Genomic DNA, 16,989 nt, shown 5'->3' on the forward strand with positions numbered 1-16,989 from the left:
TTTTTTTTTTTCCTCCCTGAGAATGTCTTTTTACCTGAAAATGCTTGATGAAGAAGCAAGGCATTATTTCATTCACACAGCCCTCAGTCTGTGACCCCAGAGGAGCTAGACCAGGGGCAGCTTTCCCATCCATTGTGTCTGCTGGAAGGGAGGTTTCTTACTGTTCCCTGTTCCACGAGGAGGTCAGCATCACCTCCTGACTGGTGAGTGAACAGGAGCCCCAGCAAGCCTCCCGGGCCTCTGCAAACCTGGCCTATGAGGTCGCAGCGGCTCGTAAGAGATTTTGGAAACTTCTGCTGGGGGCTTCGGTAGTTTCCTCTCTCCAAAAGGGAAGAGGAGTAAGCAGACACAAGGTCTGGGTCAGGCTGCACGTGTTGAACAGAACGGAGACGATGGAAGAGCAGAAGGTTGGAGGGCTGAGGTCAAGGCAGCTCTCTGACTGACATGCCAAAGGCTGATTCTGAACGGGATGCTGTTTTGTCAGGCTGAGAGGAAGGCCCTTGGGAGGCTCTGGCACCTGGACAGTGTTGCGCACAGTACAACTTTGAGTGAAAAATATGAAAGGAAACCTGCTGAGGTCCCCAAGAGGCTTGGTTCTGGGGAACACTGGCTGTCCCTCTGCCAGAGCCTTGCTGGCTGGTGACTGTGGACCCCAAGAGGACGAGAACCAGCTTAAAAGAGGAGATGAATAGTAGGTTCGTGGTAGCTGAGAACTGGGAACTGAGCAGAATTGAACGTTGAAAGTAATGGCTGCTGCCATGGTAACTCGGTGCTCTCTGAAATCCTTGAGAAACCTCTTCCTTTCTTTAGATAAATGTCAAGGAACTCTCCTAAGAAACAAAGCAAAGATTTGCTTAGGAGAAAACTAGCTTTGAAACGTGCTGTCCTCTTACCGTGGAAGTAGGAGAGTAGCCTTCCAGGATCACGTCCAAGGTCTGCTGTGGGTACAGCTCCATCCTGACGGGGTGGAGCTGAAACACGGGGCTCTGCAGAGTTCCGGGCCCCTGGAGAGCCCCAGGCCCCTGGCTTTTACTAAGTCCCTTCTTAGCAAGACCCTTCAAGCTTAGCTTTTCCTGGGGTTGGAAATCTTCATTCATCCAGAACAACTGTTGGACACGACGTCCCTTATTGGTCAACTTGAAGTGGTAATAAAAGGTGTCCTGGCTGGGAAAAGGATACAAGTGTTGAATGAGCTCAGCTGCAGGAAGTTCATCACTACACCAGGAGTGACCACGGCAGAGGACAAGGTCAGGGTCTACTCTTGGGGTCAACAGACTGAGCTGGGGACAGTTTGGCCCATGTTGCCACGCCCGGGGGAGGAGCCGCAGGAAAGTGGTGCCTGACACCCTCCGTCTTCCCCAGCAGGTCAAGCAGGCTACAGAACAAGTGAAAACCATCATGGGGGAAGTTGTCCTTATGAGTGAAAGGGAAAGACCTGTTGGAAGAGAGGTGTATTTCAATCACATTCTGTTAATTTCTACTGACTGAGTAAAATGTCTTCTAATGGCCTTAAACTGAAAGGAACTTAGAAGAACAGTGATATGCTTCTTCTCAGCCTTACCAAATGGGGATGATGACAGGTCACTTTTCTCAAACAAATGAGCTCTAAAGATGCTTCAATTTCACTGGTTCATTCATTCACTCATCTATTCTACATTCATGAAGAATAATGTGAAGATCTCTTCAGTAAATATTTGCTAGAAATTCAAGTTTCTAAGATCTTAGAATTGGTTCAAATGTGTCTGAGATTTAAAAAGAACTGATTTACATACTTACTTTAAAAGACTTTTTCAGGGGGGAAACTCAACTTAGGACTCTTATTTCTTTAATTTTATTAGGCCTTGAGAATCCATGCCATCTGTTCCTCCTTACACATCTGGTAAGTTGGAGCATCAGATAAATAAAAGAATATCTGATGGTTTTCAGGCTCAGTTACCCTGGGACATACTCACTGGGTTCTTACTCAGCAGCTTGATTTCATGGCTAACAGTAGTTTCAGTAATAACAAATAATAACTAGGCAGACTCTCAGTCACTTACTCACAATAAGAGATAATCTTTCAATCACTATTACAACCCAGAACAAATATATTTACTAGAGAAAGACACAGAAGCATTAACAATTTCAAAGAGTTACTAAAAACTGTATGATCAGGGCCCTCCCTGGTGGTGCAACAGGTTAAAGCACAGAACTAAGAAGCTGGTTGCAGCCACTTCAGCACGATTTTGATAGCCACTGAGGTGATCCACATAGCGTGGCAGACCTCTCCTGTCTCGCCTGCTGCTCCCCTCAGCAGTGTACTTTGTAAATCTGACTGTTCTGCTCCCCACTCTGTCTCTGAATCCTCTCACCAGCCCCTATATCTCTGGCCTGTATCCCAGTTCTGTATGCAAATAAATCTTAAAAAAAAAAAAAAGTATGTGATCAGAAGAGGTAACATGAGTAGCTACAATGCTCAGGAAGGTGGTGATTTTCTTCTGTAAAGTTAATTTTTTTAAAGGTTTATTTATGCATACAGAACTGGGGTACAGGCCAGGGGTGCAGGGGCAGTGAGAGAATTCATCAGAGACAGAGCAGGGAGTAGAACAGGCAGATCAATGAAGTACACTGCTGAGGGGAGCAACGGGAGGGTCAGGAGAAGTCTGCTGCACCATGTGGATCACCTCCGGGGTGGGGATCAAACTCATGCTGAAGTGGCTTTAGCTTCTTAGTGCTGTGCTTTAACCCACTGTGCCACCGGGGAGGGCCTGTAAAGTTAATTTTATAATTAATCATTAATAACAATTTCAACTTGGGGGCTACATGGTCTGTGTTACAACTACTCAACTGTGCTGCAATGTGAAAGGTATGGAAAATGTGTTGACGGGCATGGCTGTGTTCCAGAAACTGGCAGTGGGCTGAAGTTTGGCCACCCCTTTCTTCTGGAGATCACTAGCACCATGGTTTTATGTCACAAAGAAGATAAAATTTAGGCGGACAGGAAACAGACAGCTACAAACTACAGTCAGTGTCTCTATTCAAAGAAAACTAATAGCAAACTTTGCAATTCCAAGCAAGCGTCAGAATATCTCTGATCAGGGCTATTTGTAGATTAAGAACATGTAATTAAGTCTGGTTTGCAGTATACTGCTTTCTATAATTATATTTGAGTGCACTTAACAAATGAGTTTGGAAATGGAAGGCTGGTGTGTACTCAATGACAAATTGCCCTAACTTATGCCAATAGATGGGTGGAAGGAAATTTTTACATTTATTTGACACAAAGCTATATTTGGATAAGTGTCTGCAAACACAGGCAATTCAGCTCTCTGACATGCCTGTTACCTAATTCCTGTTGGCTTACAGTATTTGCCCATTTTGTGGTTGGAACAGGGGAAAGGAGACTTGGGTGGGTTTGTGGCAAGGCTCCTACGGACTTCCTGCCAGACACTCAAGTACCATGTATCCATCTTGGTTTCAGGGCCAGTTAAACAGGAATGCAGGGGTTTCTCCCTCCTTGAGATATTCTCCCTATATTGCACAGACAGATACAAATTTAAGGACCCCCCACTACTCAACTAGTGACAGTCATGTGACTCAAATAAGCCTTGCACGCATTCAAACCCCACCCATCTTCCGAGCCACTTGTATCTGCTCGGTGGTGTGTACACTGTACCACTTCTTATTCAAATATTTAGACTCTAGTTTTTCTGGAGTGATCAGTGGTATCAACTGCAATGACCTCAATTGTTGGAGTTATAGTGGGGGGGGGGCAAGCACAGGACTTAATAGGGGAAAAAATTACTGGCTTTGCAATGCCAGATAAGATACATTTGTAATAAATTTCTATCTTCCCAATTACATTCTACTTCCTACTTAATGCTCCAGTAACATGCATCTGTAGCTTCTAAATTGATGGAATGGGATTTGCAGCATATTGGAATCAAAGAGGAAAGTCATAGCTGAGATTCTCAATTTGGAAGAACGCACTTCTTATGAACCCTCTCTTCAGAGTGAAGGGACACAGCTTGGAAAACAGAGTCATAGCTTAGTTACTAGTTCTGAGCTTGACGGGCCCTTCTAGAAGCGGAGATTGCATTTGGAAAGGGGAGGGGCTAACGAGGCTGATTTTATTTACTTAAAAATAATTTTTTAAATTAAGAGATGTTCAGCTTCTGCACCATGTGATAATCTATAAAAATTGGTCTCTAATACTTTGCCTACCTAAAACGTGTTCCCAAATTCAGTTCTGGAGCAAAGGGCTTATCTGAAACAATGGTAGAGCCCAATCCAGTAGCCTGGACCGGAATCTGGTAGGTGTTGCTGTTTTCGATGTCCAACACGACTGTGTCTTTGAATGTCACTATGTCATCCAGGTTGGCGGTCAGTGTCACTTGAACCTCGGTTTCCGGGGGAACCGTGCCTTCACTGGGCTCAACAGTCCAAAGGGACTTTTTGTTTGCCTGCAACACAAGACTACAAGTTAAGGGCAAAGATATTCTTGGCTTTCCACCCTGCGCATGTCAAAGCCTTCTCTACTTCAAATGCCTGGTACTGTGGAGCTCACATCACAGACAAACATTATTTTTTCAAATCAAAGCAGCTGGGTGTTTGTTGGCTTCTTTTTTTTTCTCTGATTCTGAAGAGCAAACCTACAATTCTACTTCTGAACACTGTGATGATTCTTTACATTTCTTTCTCATGATAACAGTCTAGTTCTCTGACAAGCCTATACTAATTACCTGCTCTAATCTCCAAATTCTGAGATATCAACAGAAGGTACAACACCCTTTCTGGAACTTGAAAGTTTAAAGGAAATATTTTTAGCTGCTGAGTTTCTATGATGTTATAGTGAGGATGAGCAGCTTTCATTAATAAACACAATGTAGGAAGTTGTTCTGGTTTCTATTATTTCATACAATCAAATCGTATTTGCTGAAGTCTCATGCTTACTTTGAAGTATGCGGGAGGACAGCATTACAGAGTTGGAAGCGATTCCCACCAATCTGTTCTTTTAACCACTCTGCCACTCAGAGCTCAGTCTCTCTCCTCCTGAGGCCTCAGGCCAAACAATCCCTTCCAGGGATTTTAAATGGCAAGCCTTCCCCCAGGATTCTTGATCCCCTTTAGTGTGTTCTATTTCTCCCCTTAACACTTCTTTTCTTCTGGCACAGCACACAACTGACTTATTTTTCATGCTTGTCTGTTTCCTTACACCAGGTTAGAAGCTCCCAGAGGAGGAAATTGTCTTTTTTGTCCTCGTTGGTATTATCTAATACATCCCCATCATCTGTAAGTATGCTCACTTCATAGCAGGCACTAAATACATTTGCATCTGTCTTCTAATCAAACCCTTTGACGTTAATGTTAGAGAACCCATTTCTCATCTAAGCCCAGATTTTAACAACTCAAACTGGTAGATACCTCTTACTTATGTTAAGAAGAGATATGTTTTGTGAACCTTCCACACACTGGCATTTGATCTTCTCCCTTAGAACCAGAGAGAACAAACTGAATCTTCCTCTTTTGCTTCAGCACAAGCTTTCAAACTCTGCACCCCAGTTTTAGAAGAAAACCTGTAGGGCAGAATCAGTCTCCAAAGCTGCCACTTTGGTTAAGGTATCATGAGAACGAATCATCCTATAAGCATTTTATTTAGTCTAAAGTATATATTCCACTTCCTTGATGACATATTTTCTCAGATGCTCTGCTTTTCAGACATTTCTCCTTGTCTCTGTTTAGAGTGCAAGTTCACTAGAATGTGTAAGACTCTATTTGCAAATCTTGCCTGGCATTTGCTACCATTCTAGAATCTGTGCTTTGATCCCTCTTGCTGAAAAATCCTCGGCCATTATCTATTTAAGTGTTGTTTCCGCCTCATTGTCTTTTGCCCTTGCCTGGTGCAGGTCTACCTGGGTATGTGTGTGACATCTCTATTAGGCCCCTTGTCTCTCAGTCTCTCATCTGTACTTTCCACATTTTTGCTCCCTGTGCTTCATTTCTGATGACTTCCTCTGCATTATCTTCCAGTTTGCTAATTCTTTCTTCAACTGTCTATAACTCACTGTTAAACACTACTACCATCTGCTTCTCAGCTTTATTTTTATATTTTGATTTCAGGTTTTGTTATTTATATTTCTTTTAATATTTTTTTTCAGCCTGTCGAGATCTTTCAACATTATGACATTGCACGTTTTAGTTACTCTTACCCCTCCTAATCATCTGCAAAATTGGCAAGCCAATTACTGTCAGGCCTTTTCAAGTAAATGCAGCACATACATATTCAGTAGTTCCAATGTTTAGGTGTCATGGGAGACACAAAAATGTCCAAAGCACATTCTCATTCCCAAGGAATAGACAGAAATGACATCCAGGGAGACAAACGTGCAAACAACAAAAATCCAAGTCACAAGAAGGCTGCAGTGAAAATGCCCCAGGGAGCTGTAAACAACACTTTTCCAGGGCAGAAGATATTGAACCCCTTTGAATGACAAGTGCACTAGACACGTTCTCTTTTCTATCCAAATGGCTGAGCTTAATTACCAGCCAGCTTGATCCTTAATTACACTGTGCTATTGACTAATAAAATCCAACTTTATTTCACTCTGGTATCATATGAAAACAGTCACTCAAAATTAACAAAAAATATATCCCTATTTTGTTTGCTCTATCATGTAAACCAGTTCTGGCCCATTTTACCCTGGATTAATAGTCTTAGAAAATATTTAGTAATGAACAATGCACTGGGAAAAGGGGAGAAAAAAACAAAGACTAAGAGCTGTAGATATCACTTAGAAGCTTCCAGGATAACTGAAAGCAAAAGCCAAGCGCTCAGTTTTATTGAAGAAGTGCTTGGTTCCTTGGCTCCTCATACTCTTCTTCTGAGTATGGTAGTGCAGAAGGAGAGCGCTAAAGCAAAGCACATAGAGGAAAATAATGTAGTTTAGAACAAATGTAAAAATATTCTCTGTGGGTTGGATTGGAGCAGGCATCCAGTACAAATTACTCTTCTTCCACTTAATCTCTATAGTGTAGTTCTCAATGGTGTGCTTCTGGTGGCACGTGTTGCTCTACTAGTGCTTAGGTACAATGTATGGCTGTGAATCAGGGACTTCCTGACTAGTCTAGGTCGGGGTTTGGGATGCAGCTGCACTGATGGCTACTGTTAATAAGAATGTACATTGCTGCAAAACCTCAGAGGGTGGCAATGCCTTGGAATGTCACTGAAACTCTGGTCTTGCCTCACTGCTGATTAAGACTATGGGCCCTGAATAAACACTCTTTCAGGAATAGGCCTGTGGGGACTTAAATAAGGAAAATCTAATATTTAAAACTAAAGGCCAGTTTTTCAATGATCAACTGAGGGTAAATCCTGTTAGCTCAGAAAGCTAGTTACAGAACTAACAAATTGCATTTCAAAATAAATAAAGCAAATGAAGGAAAGAAGAGAAATTTTCAAGACTATGGATTGTTTAGAATGAGGATGTAGACGAATGTTGATACAGAAATTTTACTATTAATGGAAAAAACAAACTTAGATTTAAGAGTCCTATTGTTACTCATGATTTTTTAAATATGAGACACCTCTAGAGTGTCAGCTTAACAGATATAATTAAACATCGAACACCACACTGGATAAACTAGAATGAGACAGGATATTTGTATAGCTATCTCTCTTCAAAGGACACGTACAGAGAAAAGTATGTTGACTCTTGTGTGACTTGATCTGTTTTTCTAAAATGTTCTATCTTTTCTCATAGTAAATTACTCTTTGTAGAGTCCTAAAATATTTCTAATACAGTAAGTGAAGTATGTCTTTCCAGAAACATTAACGTCATTTGTGAATAGGTTTATCATAAAAATTAATAAAAGATAATACTCATAACTTTTCAGATTACAGATAAATTATAATTGGTGAGAGAATCTATAATGATTAATGTTACTATATTCTGCTTGTACTTAGATTCAAAGAAATCAAAGAAATAATTTCTAATTTTTTTTAAACAAACAACATTTTTAACTATCTTAATCCACTTACAGTATTGTAATGCTTCTGATGGCTCTACCTTCATGAACTCAACTAATGCCAAGTCTCCCCTCCAACTGCCCTGTCTCCCCCACACCTCCATTTAATACTGTCACACTGGAGACTAGATATTCAGCACAGGAGTTCTGGGAGAACTCAGACATCCGGCTCATGCCCCAGTCCTCAAAAGTCATGTACCGCTCACATGCAAAATACATCCATTCCATCCCACCAGTCCTGGCATGGCGCCTGCACCAGCATCAACCCTAAATAAAGTAAATAGTCTCATCTAGAGAGCATTTCAGTCAAGGTCCTCCAGTTCCTCCTGAGCTAAAATCTCTCTGTACCTGTGAACCCATGAAACCAGACAAGTTGTACATTTGCTTCCTCCCCTCAATCTTGCCTAATGAGGACACAGTGAGAAGGTGGCAGTCTACGACCCAGAACCAACCCAGCTGCCTCCCTGATCTTGGACGTGCAGCCTTCAGGACCCGCGGTCAAACTTCTGTTAAGAAGCTTCCCAATCTGTGTCAGCCTGGATGAAGTCAGGCCTAAAGTGAAAACACTGAGTTCCTCTAACAGAGTCAAACTAGAAAATGACATAAACATGAGCTCTAAAAGAGCTATAAATGCAAATGAAATTTGCTGCAAGTACTTTTTAATGGATCTTTGTAGCTTTTGCTTTATCAGCATTTTTACTGCCATACACGGGAGTCCAATATTTTCAGTCTGACCTACCCAATCAAAGTGACACATGGAAACAGAGCTCTCATGCATGAGTAATCAGCCTGTCTCCTTACTTTAAACTACTTGTCTTTCTTACTTTCAGCTTTTAGATTCTAGTTTACTTTCTTAGATAAAGTAATGCTAGTTGCTATAACAGAAAGATCTGTGGCACTCAACAGCTTAACACCATAGCAGCTTATGTCTGGTTCACGTGATTCTAATTGATGACAGATGTCAGAAGGGGTTTCTGTCCTGCTCAGTCATTCAAGGACTCCAGCTAAACAGGTTCTGGCATCTTTAAGTTGTGGCCTCTATGCCATTCTGGACATTGACACCCAGCTGGTCAATAAGAGGAGAGAGAGGATGGAGGGCCATGTGTAGGAGGCTAGGCAACAGGTCTAGGTGGTTCACATCATTTTTGCCCACCCCCTCTGGCCACTTCATGTGGCTGTACCTAACTTCAAAGAGAGCTGGAAATGTCCCCGGCTCTGGGTCCGAGAGGAACGGGGAGAGCATGGTGAGCTGCCAGCTGTGCTTTGCCAGAGCTACCTTGATGCTTCTACTCCAGTGCCACATCCTTAGGTTTCCCAACTCAAAGCTCACTCCATCGGAACAGAGAAGTGGAGACATAACTTAGATTTCAACTCCTCTGGGAACTACAGGCTGGGAGGACAGGTGGATGGACAGCTAGAAGATAAACTGAAAAAGTCCTACACAAGATCACCTCACTAATGGCTCTTCTTCCCCAATTTGTGGCCTTATAGTATCACATGTAGTTTTACTTATTTGAGACTCTGTTTGGAATTAAAACACACATCAATGCCGTTTTTGTCCGTTTACCAACAAACAGGTATTTCTGAATGTCAATGCGGTATTTTCCATCATGGCCATTTATTTCCCCCCTCCAGCCAGTAATACAGGTCATTCCTCTGTTCCCAAAGAAGTGAGGGTGTCACCAGCACCACTGCTATTTCAAGTCAAGGGACATTTGTTTCAGAAGGGCTCATACCATTTCTATGCTGATTCCTGCTGACACAGGTTGGCTGCTCTGGATAGAAGACCTGAAGTTGCTCCCTAGGGCCAAATTGGTGTCTCTTCCTTTTGATGAAGCCTATTAATCAATGTTTGGCATCTGACCAGGCAGCAAAGTATATCATAAAATCCAAGAAGGCACATTAAAATGCCAGCTGCTCAGGTTCTGGACCAACCTTCCTAAAAGCCAGGCTCCAAATTGCTCTAACACCCTTGTGTTTCTTTTGTATTTGACTTTCAGGGGTGCCCTTTGTTTTGTAGGAAGGACTTGGCCTATGTGACATTTTCTGTTATTAGACTGCAAACTTGATGAAAAGGATGGATGATGACCATCAGCGCTATGGAGGACATTCTGTCACCTTTTCAACATCTCAGTACAGCAAGACATCAACAGGTGGACACAGGTTAGAAAGGAGGCACTGAAGGAAAACAGATGTGAGTTTGAACTCCAGCTCTGGGGCACTGGGCACGTCACTCAGCCAGCTCTGTCTCAGTTTCCTCACCTGTATGTAGCTCATGCACCTCTGCCTGGGGTTGCAGTGAGTACTAGGTTGAGGTAATTCATGTAAAACTTAGGGGACTGCCTGGAAGATAGTAAGTCCTCAAAAAAGACAGCTACTGTCTTCATTTCACTGAAATCTGAAATGCCCCATGTGACATGTAATTGTGAGATTAACAGTATTTGCTAAAAACAAACAAACAAACAAAAAACAAACTGAAAACTAATGGCTACTGAGACAGCATTTACAATGCAACACTGTTGCCAGATGAGCAGCTGTTTGTGAAGGTTTGTGGTGGACAGACTTCTAAGATGGCCCTCAAGATCTCCATCTCCAGGTGTAGAGTTATCTTTTTGTAGATAGTTAGCTAAACACAAATCTAGGTGCAGCGATTTTGCATAAGAAGTTAAAGCCTTGAAGTTGACCTGAAGACAGGGAGATGATACTTGGCGAGCCCAGTCCCTTGTAGGGACTGGTGAGAGATTCTGGGTGTGAGGGGGCCCTCAGAAGAGGCCACATGCAGGAAACTGTTCTGGGGCAGCTTAGAGCAGTCTCTGGATGACAGCACTCAACTGCAAGGAAAGAAGCTCTGCCCACACCTGAGGGCCCTAGAAGTGGATCTCCCTCCTCAAGCCTCCCGAGAAGAACGCAGCTCAGCCAACACCTTGGTTTCAGCCTTTGAAGATCCTAAGGAGAGAATCCAGTCAGGTCATGCCATGGAAATTGGTTCAAGTTGGTGTTGTGTGAAGTCACTACTGTGAGAATTTGCTACTCAGGAATAAAAATTGAATAGAGGGTTTCACTCTGTTCCGAAGGTGATAAACATATGACTTCCTAAGCCTTCCACCAAAATTCCAGCAACAGTTGCTATGATAGTTAATCTCTCTCTCTCTCTCTCTCTCTCTCTCTCTCTCTCTCTCTCTCTCACACACACACACACACGCACACACACACACACACACACACCATGATTAGGGCTAAGCAGGCAGGTCACACAGCAGTCTGTGAACATGGCCAGGTTTGCACAGGCATGTAGATGGTGCAAAGAGGAGAACAAGTGTGAGCTTGAGTCAGCCAGTGATGGTGGTGATGTATGTCAGACCTGCTCCCAGAGGGATCAGACTTCTGAAGACAACATGTGCATTTCCTTTGGCAGCAGGGTGCCAGCAGACTTCTCAGGCAGGGCTCATCTCCCAAGGGAAAACTGAGCTTTTATAAGCTTCCCTGTTTGGGATTTAATATTTGCCACAAAAGGCAGAAGTGAACACTATTGTTTGCACATGTCATTTCAACAATGAGGAGAGTGAATGCATTCAGACAAGCTCCTATTCGGTAGTGCTAATGACTATGAAGCTGCAAGAAAATAGCACTGTGCACTTTGCTTCAAAATGACTCCTTTGCCAATTGAAATCTGTAAGAATGTCCTTCCATGGGATGAGAAGACGTGTGTAACGATGGGGGCCAATGCAGAGTGAGGGGGTTCTTCGGCTTTATACTATTATCTCAGCAGATGATCAATTCTTTGTGGAACAAGAACAATAACAGTCCCCGAGACCTTTCTCCTTTGCGGCTTCTAAATGGTATCTCTAGTCATGTGGTTCTCTTCCCTGGAGTGAGTCACTTTGCTGCTTAAAATAATTAAGTGGATATTCGACGACCAGGGAGGCAAGAGAATGGGGCTGGCGCTTTACAGGAGAGGCAGAGGCTGAGATGAAAGCCTGAGCTCAGAGGCCCGTGGCTGGCCGTCACCTGCGGCCCTGCTACTGTATCCAGGCCACTGAGGGCTGATTTGAAAATGTCGGTTTCAGTTTCGGTTAAATGTGTCACTTGGACATGAAATAAACGGGCTCAGAGCATCCGGCACTTTGTCTACTAGGGACTAAGTACTCAACAAAGGTGGTTATTGCTAACATTTTCTCATTCAAAACTTCACGCCCAGTCCCCCTTCCTTCTGTGCTCCTGGGATTGTCTTTCCCAGCCCCGATCCTGCTGAAGAGGTCAGGGGCTCTGGACCAGGGGTGCTAAATCCTTTATCACCTTTGAAAAAGCTATTATAGGACCCCTCCAAAGAAAGTAGTACACCCCCAAACTCTATATAGGATACATGGGTCTCATACATGGTGGATGTTTGTTAGTTTTCTGGCCTAACAAGTAGCAGCCTGCAGTCAAGCCTTAGGCCATGTGGGAGATGGCCTGTTCCAAGCCCCCGTAGGGCAGGCCCCAAAGTGGGGTTTCCCAGGCACTCTCCACTCCCACACCCCTGCTGTGTCTGTAGTAGAACAGTGGTGCAGCGACCTGGGCTGTCTGCTGGAACGTGTACCCCGTTTACCCCTGTCCTCCTTGTCTTCAACCTTTAGGTCACAAATCAAAAGCTCCTGCAATGAACACTTTTGTCTCTAAATCAGTTGGTTGACCTTTATGTCTCTCACTTTGGTTAGTACAGCTCACACAGTTAGCACCAGCCATGGGAAGATGCTCACAAATATTTGCTGGTCAATAAATACAATCAAAACGTTCCTCTTCACCAGTGAGTCAGGCGGACACAAACAGAACAGTGCAAGGCTTTCTCATCTGCCAGGTCTGGCTGAAGCAAACAGAAGGTTAGCACAGTGTGGGGGAGTGAGGCGCTCCTCACACCACCGGGCAGCATTTCTGGGAGATGATTCCCTGAGGTGTGTCAGGACTCTCGGTGACGTTCATACCAATTACAACAACTGTGCTGCTAGAAACTTAGTCTGGGAGTTTATGGTGGTAAAAGGTTAGCAACGTCCTGTCAGCAGGGGGTTTGTTAAGTCAGCTATGCTAGAGACAAAGGATGCCAAGAAATCAGTCACTGAGGATAACCCTGAGTAATTCACTTCAAAAGTGACTACGCCATGTTGTTGAGTAAAAACCGCATGTCTCTGATAAAAGTACTATCCCACAGGAGCGGGGAGGCACACAGACAAGCCAGCCGCAGTGTAAGGCTTCAGAAGAGGCACACCCCAAGTCTGACGGTGTCTGTGTCCCTGGAGGCACTGTGAGTGATTTTTTTTTCTCACCTTTAACTTCTATTTTTTTAAAAGGATAATATTATTTGTGTAACAAGAACACACACACATTTACTGAATAAGGAACTCATCCTAAAAGGATATGGTCATCCTTTCTCTTTAGAGTCCATTTAATTATTACTCTGCTCTCCTGCTTTGATTTCATTCCTAGATTGTTTTCACTGAAGTTCACATTGTTGCTGGTATTTTATAAGTATAGGTTCCCCCGCACCCCAGGTGCACCCACCACCAAATGAAGTATCTCAGAAAACTCTAGGCATCAAAGCAAAAGACTTTATCCATGAATCTGTGGCCTCATTTATATGTGGCCGTAGAGAAGCCATTTGAATTTAATACTGTGTCCATGTGTTATATTCTAAAGAAAAAGTTCCTTGAAAAGATAAAGAACTTGGCCCTCCCTGGTGGCGCAGCGGGTTAAGGCACTGCACTGAGAGGCTGAGGCCACTTCCACATGAGTTTGATCCCCACCTGCCCCGGAGGCGACCACATGGCGTGGCAGACCTCTCCTGACCCGCCCACTGCTCCCCTCAGCAGTGTACTTCGTCGATCTGCCTGTTCTGCTCCACGCTCTGTCTCTGGTGAAGCCTCTCACCACCCCTGAGCCTCTGGCCTGCACCCCAGTTCTGTATGCACTGGACACATTGGGCTATGGTGGTAGACTCAGGGTGCTTGTAGGAGACCCATGAAAGTCTGACTTCTATTTGCTTGTTCCCTTCCAAAGACTGCATCTCCTGCCATGGCTGGTTAGGAATTGAATTTATAACCGGAGAGGGGGCAAGCACACACCCTGTAACTGTAGGGTGGATGATGATGCTGGTAATGGAGAAGTTACATTTTTATGGAAACAGTGGGGTTGGAGGAAAAACACACTTAATCTATATAAAGAAAATTTTACCTTACTTTCCCTCTGTTAATTAATTAATACAATTAATATATATATAACAACACAATTAATTGTATAACTGAAAAGTGTTAATATATAACAACACAATTAAGTGTATGATTGACAAATAATTAATATGTATATAACTGAATAATAATTAGGAAAAAACAATTCACTGGCACTGTTTAAGAGACAAGATAGGAAGAATGAAGGCTGAAAGGCTTGCCAGAAACCTACACATATATATTTTTTCAATTTTCTGGGTGGTTCTCAAGTGACAAGAGAAGCCAACCTCTTACTTCAGTTTAAACTTATACTTGAAGCCATCAGACGGAATCAGCAGCACTGTCGCTGTGCATGCAGGGAAGGCGCCAACTGTCAAGTTACCTAACATTTAAGCAATAGCTGCCCTTCACTCAGGGTGGCTGACACCCAAGAGGGCCTGCTGGACCTGCCTTCTGGGCTTTACAGTTAGCTCTGCCAAAGAGAAAGAGGCCTCAGGCACGCGGCTCTCTGTCAAGCGCAAACGTTGGCTTCTGGGTGTGTCTGCACATCGCGCCATGGCCATTCTCCTGTCACGGGCTGAGTCATCTGGCCTGGATCTTTTAAAGCTGTTGTAGTGAAGAATTTTTACGCACATTTACATGGGACTGTCACACTGTATTACAAAGGATCAAATAATAATAATTTTAAAAAGGTGGGAAATAGATGGATCTTTGTTTTAGATATACAAGGGAAATAATTATGCTTGCTTGAAAAATGACATTAACTAAGGTGATTTGCATATGTACATTTCAGCACATCTTGCAATAAAATGAAGAATATTGTGGTCTTTTGTCTTTTTTAGTAAAGGCTCCTAATTTTTTTCTTCTGCTCTCTTAGAAAATCTTGCTCCTCTGGGTGTGTATACCTTTAAAGATCTTTTATGAACATGAAATCAAAATCCTTTTGCTTTAGTTGCCACTGATCAGGCCAAATCAGGCAGGACCGGCACAGAGGAAAGGAGCCAGGATCTGAGGCCGGGCACAGGGGTGAGCACCACTCTCCGCCCTCACGGGCCACAGCAACCCACGTAACCTGTCTGTGCCTCTGTTTCTACCTAATTAAAATGCACACACAACAATATCCACCCCCAACCCCCAGACTTGTAATCAATGAAACACTGCATGTAAAAGAGAGCTAAGTAAACATTAGCCACAGTCCGTGTCTTCATATTATCATCATGGTAATTTAAAACCTGCTGGGGGTTTAGAGCAGAGACCCTTGTCATTGGAAGGAGAAAGGCACAGGGACAAAATATAGAAAGGGGTCCTCAGCTTAAGGAGGAAATAACTAATGGGTGAGGGTCTTAAGACGTGAAAGCCTGGAAGACTCCTGGATGCCTTAGCACTGTAAATGACTCTGGTAAGTGTTGAGAAAACCAACATTTACAAAGGACTGTGCGCAAGTGAGGCCTCCAAATTCCTGTTTCCTGATCCCAGAAACGCTGAAGATTTAATTACCCAGTGGCCTTTCCTGAATATCAGAGCAGGAACCCCCGTGAAGATGTTTTATTGCCATCTGAAGCCCAAGGTGTCACTGACACTGGCACACAAGTTCCTGAGGTGGTGGGACCCCCAGCTAAGCCAGAACCAAGAGTAAAAGGAAAAGGCTTCCAGAAGCTTCCATCTAAGTGTGAGTGGTGCACCTGCTCCAGCTGCCAGCCAGTCACCCAGCCTCACTTCCGCTGACACCCAGAGAGCAGGACTCTTCCCTAACATGCTGCATGTCCACAGAGCCCTCGTGTACACATCCTGCTCTCATATTCTGATTTGTTACCCTTCAAAATCACAGGTGACTGACGCTAGTGTTTTATCCCTCAGCTTAAATCCAAATCAAGCCAGCGCTCTGGAAACCAACACTCCTGGCTTTCCAGAGCATGGAGCTCACTGCCTTGGGTGACAGGGCACTCTCCTTTTCCTAAGTTTTTTCTTTTTGTACACTCACGATAATCAGACTTTGGTGGAAGGGCAAAAAACAAAAAAAGAAAGAAAAAGAAAAAAATCTTTACTTTCTTTACCCACATATGGAGATTTCCATCTTAAACAAATCCTATTTGTCTAGTGTTTATTTCTGAGTCATTCAAAGTTGTTCTTGTTGTCATTTATCTCCCCAGCATCACAGTGAAGGTGAGCTTCCTGCTTCCCAGCTCTGACACTCCAGCTGACATCAACTGTCCCCACTGAGGGACAGTAATCACAGCAGTGGCCTTGCCAGGCCGCCATGCACAAGGAGGAGCGATGGACAGATGGCGGACAGCAGAGCCACTGGCGGGGCAGCCGATTCCACTAGCAGCCAGTGGGGAGAGAGAGGAGGGCCCTCTGTCAGGGCACCCAGAGGGGAAGAAAGAAAAGGACTTCAGTCTCGAACCTGTAATAATAACAGAAGTGGGGACTGTGCCTTTGGCTGCACTTCTCTGGGGAGCTAGGAACAAAATACAATCAATGCTGATCACCCTTTACGTGGGTGCTGAGCTTAAGTAGAAAACAAACAAGTATGAATTGAAACCTTTCCCTCAATACTCCGTTATTTCTGTAAGGGTGACTCCGCAGGTTCAATACTGCACATTAAGCTGAGCTATAACAAAGGACATTTCAACTTCTTCCCATGGTGGTAAATTTCTAGAACTCCTACAATATGCAAAGATATCCATGAAAACTCCCAGCCGAAATATGCAAGGAATTTGATTTTTTACCTAACAGAACTGCAGCGAAAATCACCTTTATGCTCTACCTCAGCAATCAACTCAGCAAA

General features: G+C 43.6%; 1 protein-coding gene across 1 annotated transcript in view; it reads right to left on the bottom strand.

Moving 5' to 3' along the window:
• HYDIN (HYDIN, axonemal central pair apparatus protein) overlaps window positions 1-16,989 on the bottom strand; it is a 289,232-nt gene that overhangs the window by 145,499 nt on the left and 126,744 nt on the right. The window contains exons 19-20 of the mRNA XM_004690198.2: window positions 4,204-4,442; window positions 894-1,164 (exon numbers count right to left, since the gene is read on the bottom strand). Coding sequence (XP_004690255.1) covers window positions 894-1,164; window positions 4,204-4,442 — 510 coding nt within the window. The remainder of the gene's footprint in view (window positions 1-893; window positions 1,165-4,203; window positions 4,443-16,989) is intronic.

Source organism: Condylura cristata, unplaced genomic scaffold, assembly GCF_000260355.1.
Source record: "Condylura cristata isolate star-nosed mole 26May11 unplaced genomic scaffold, ConCri1.0 scaffold00028, whole genome shotgun sequence".
In the NCBI taxonomy this organism is placed as follows: domain Eukaryota; kingdom Metazoa; phylum Chordata; class Mammalia; order Eulipotyphla; family Talpidae; genus Condylura; species Condylura cristata.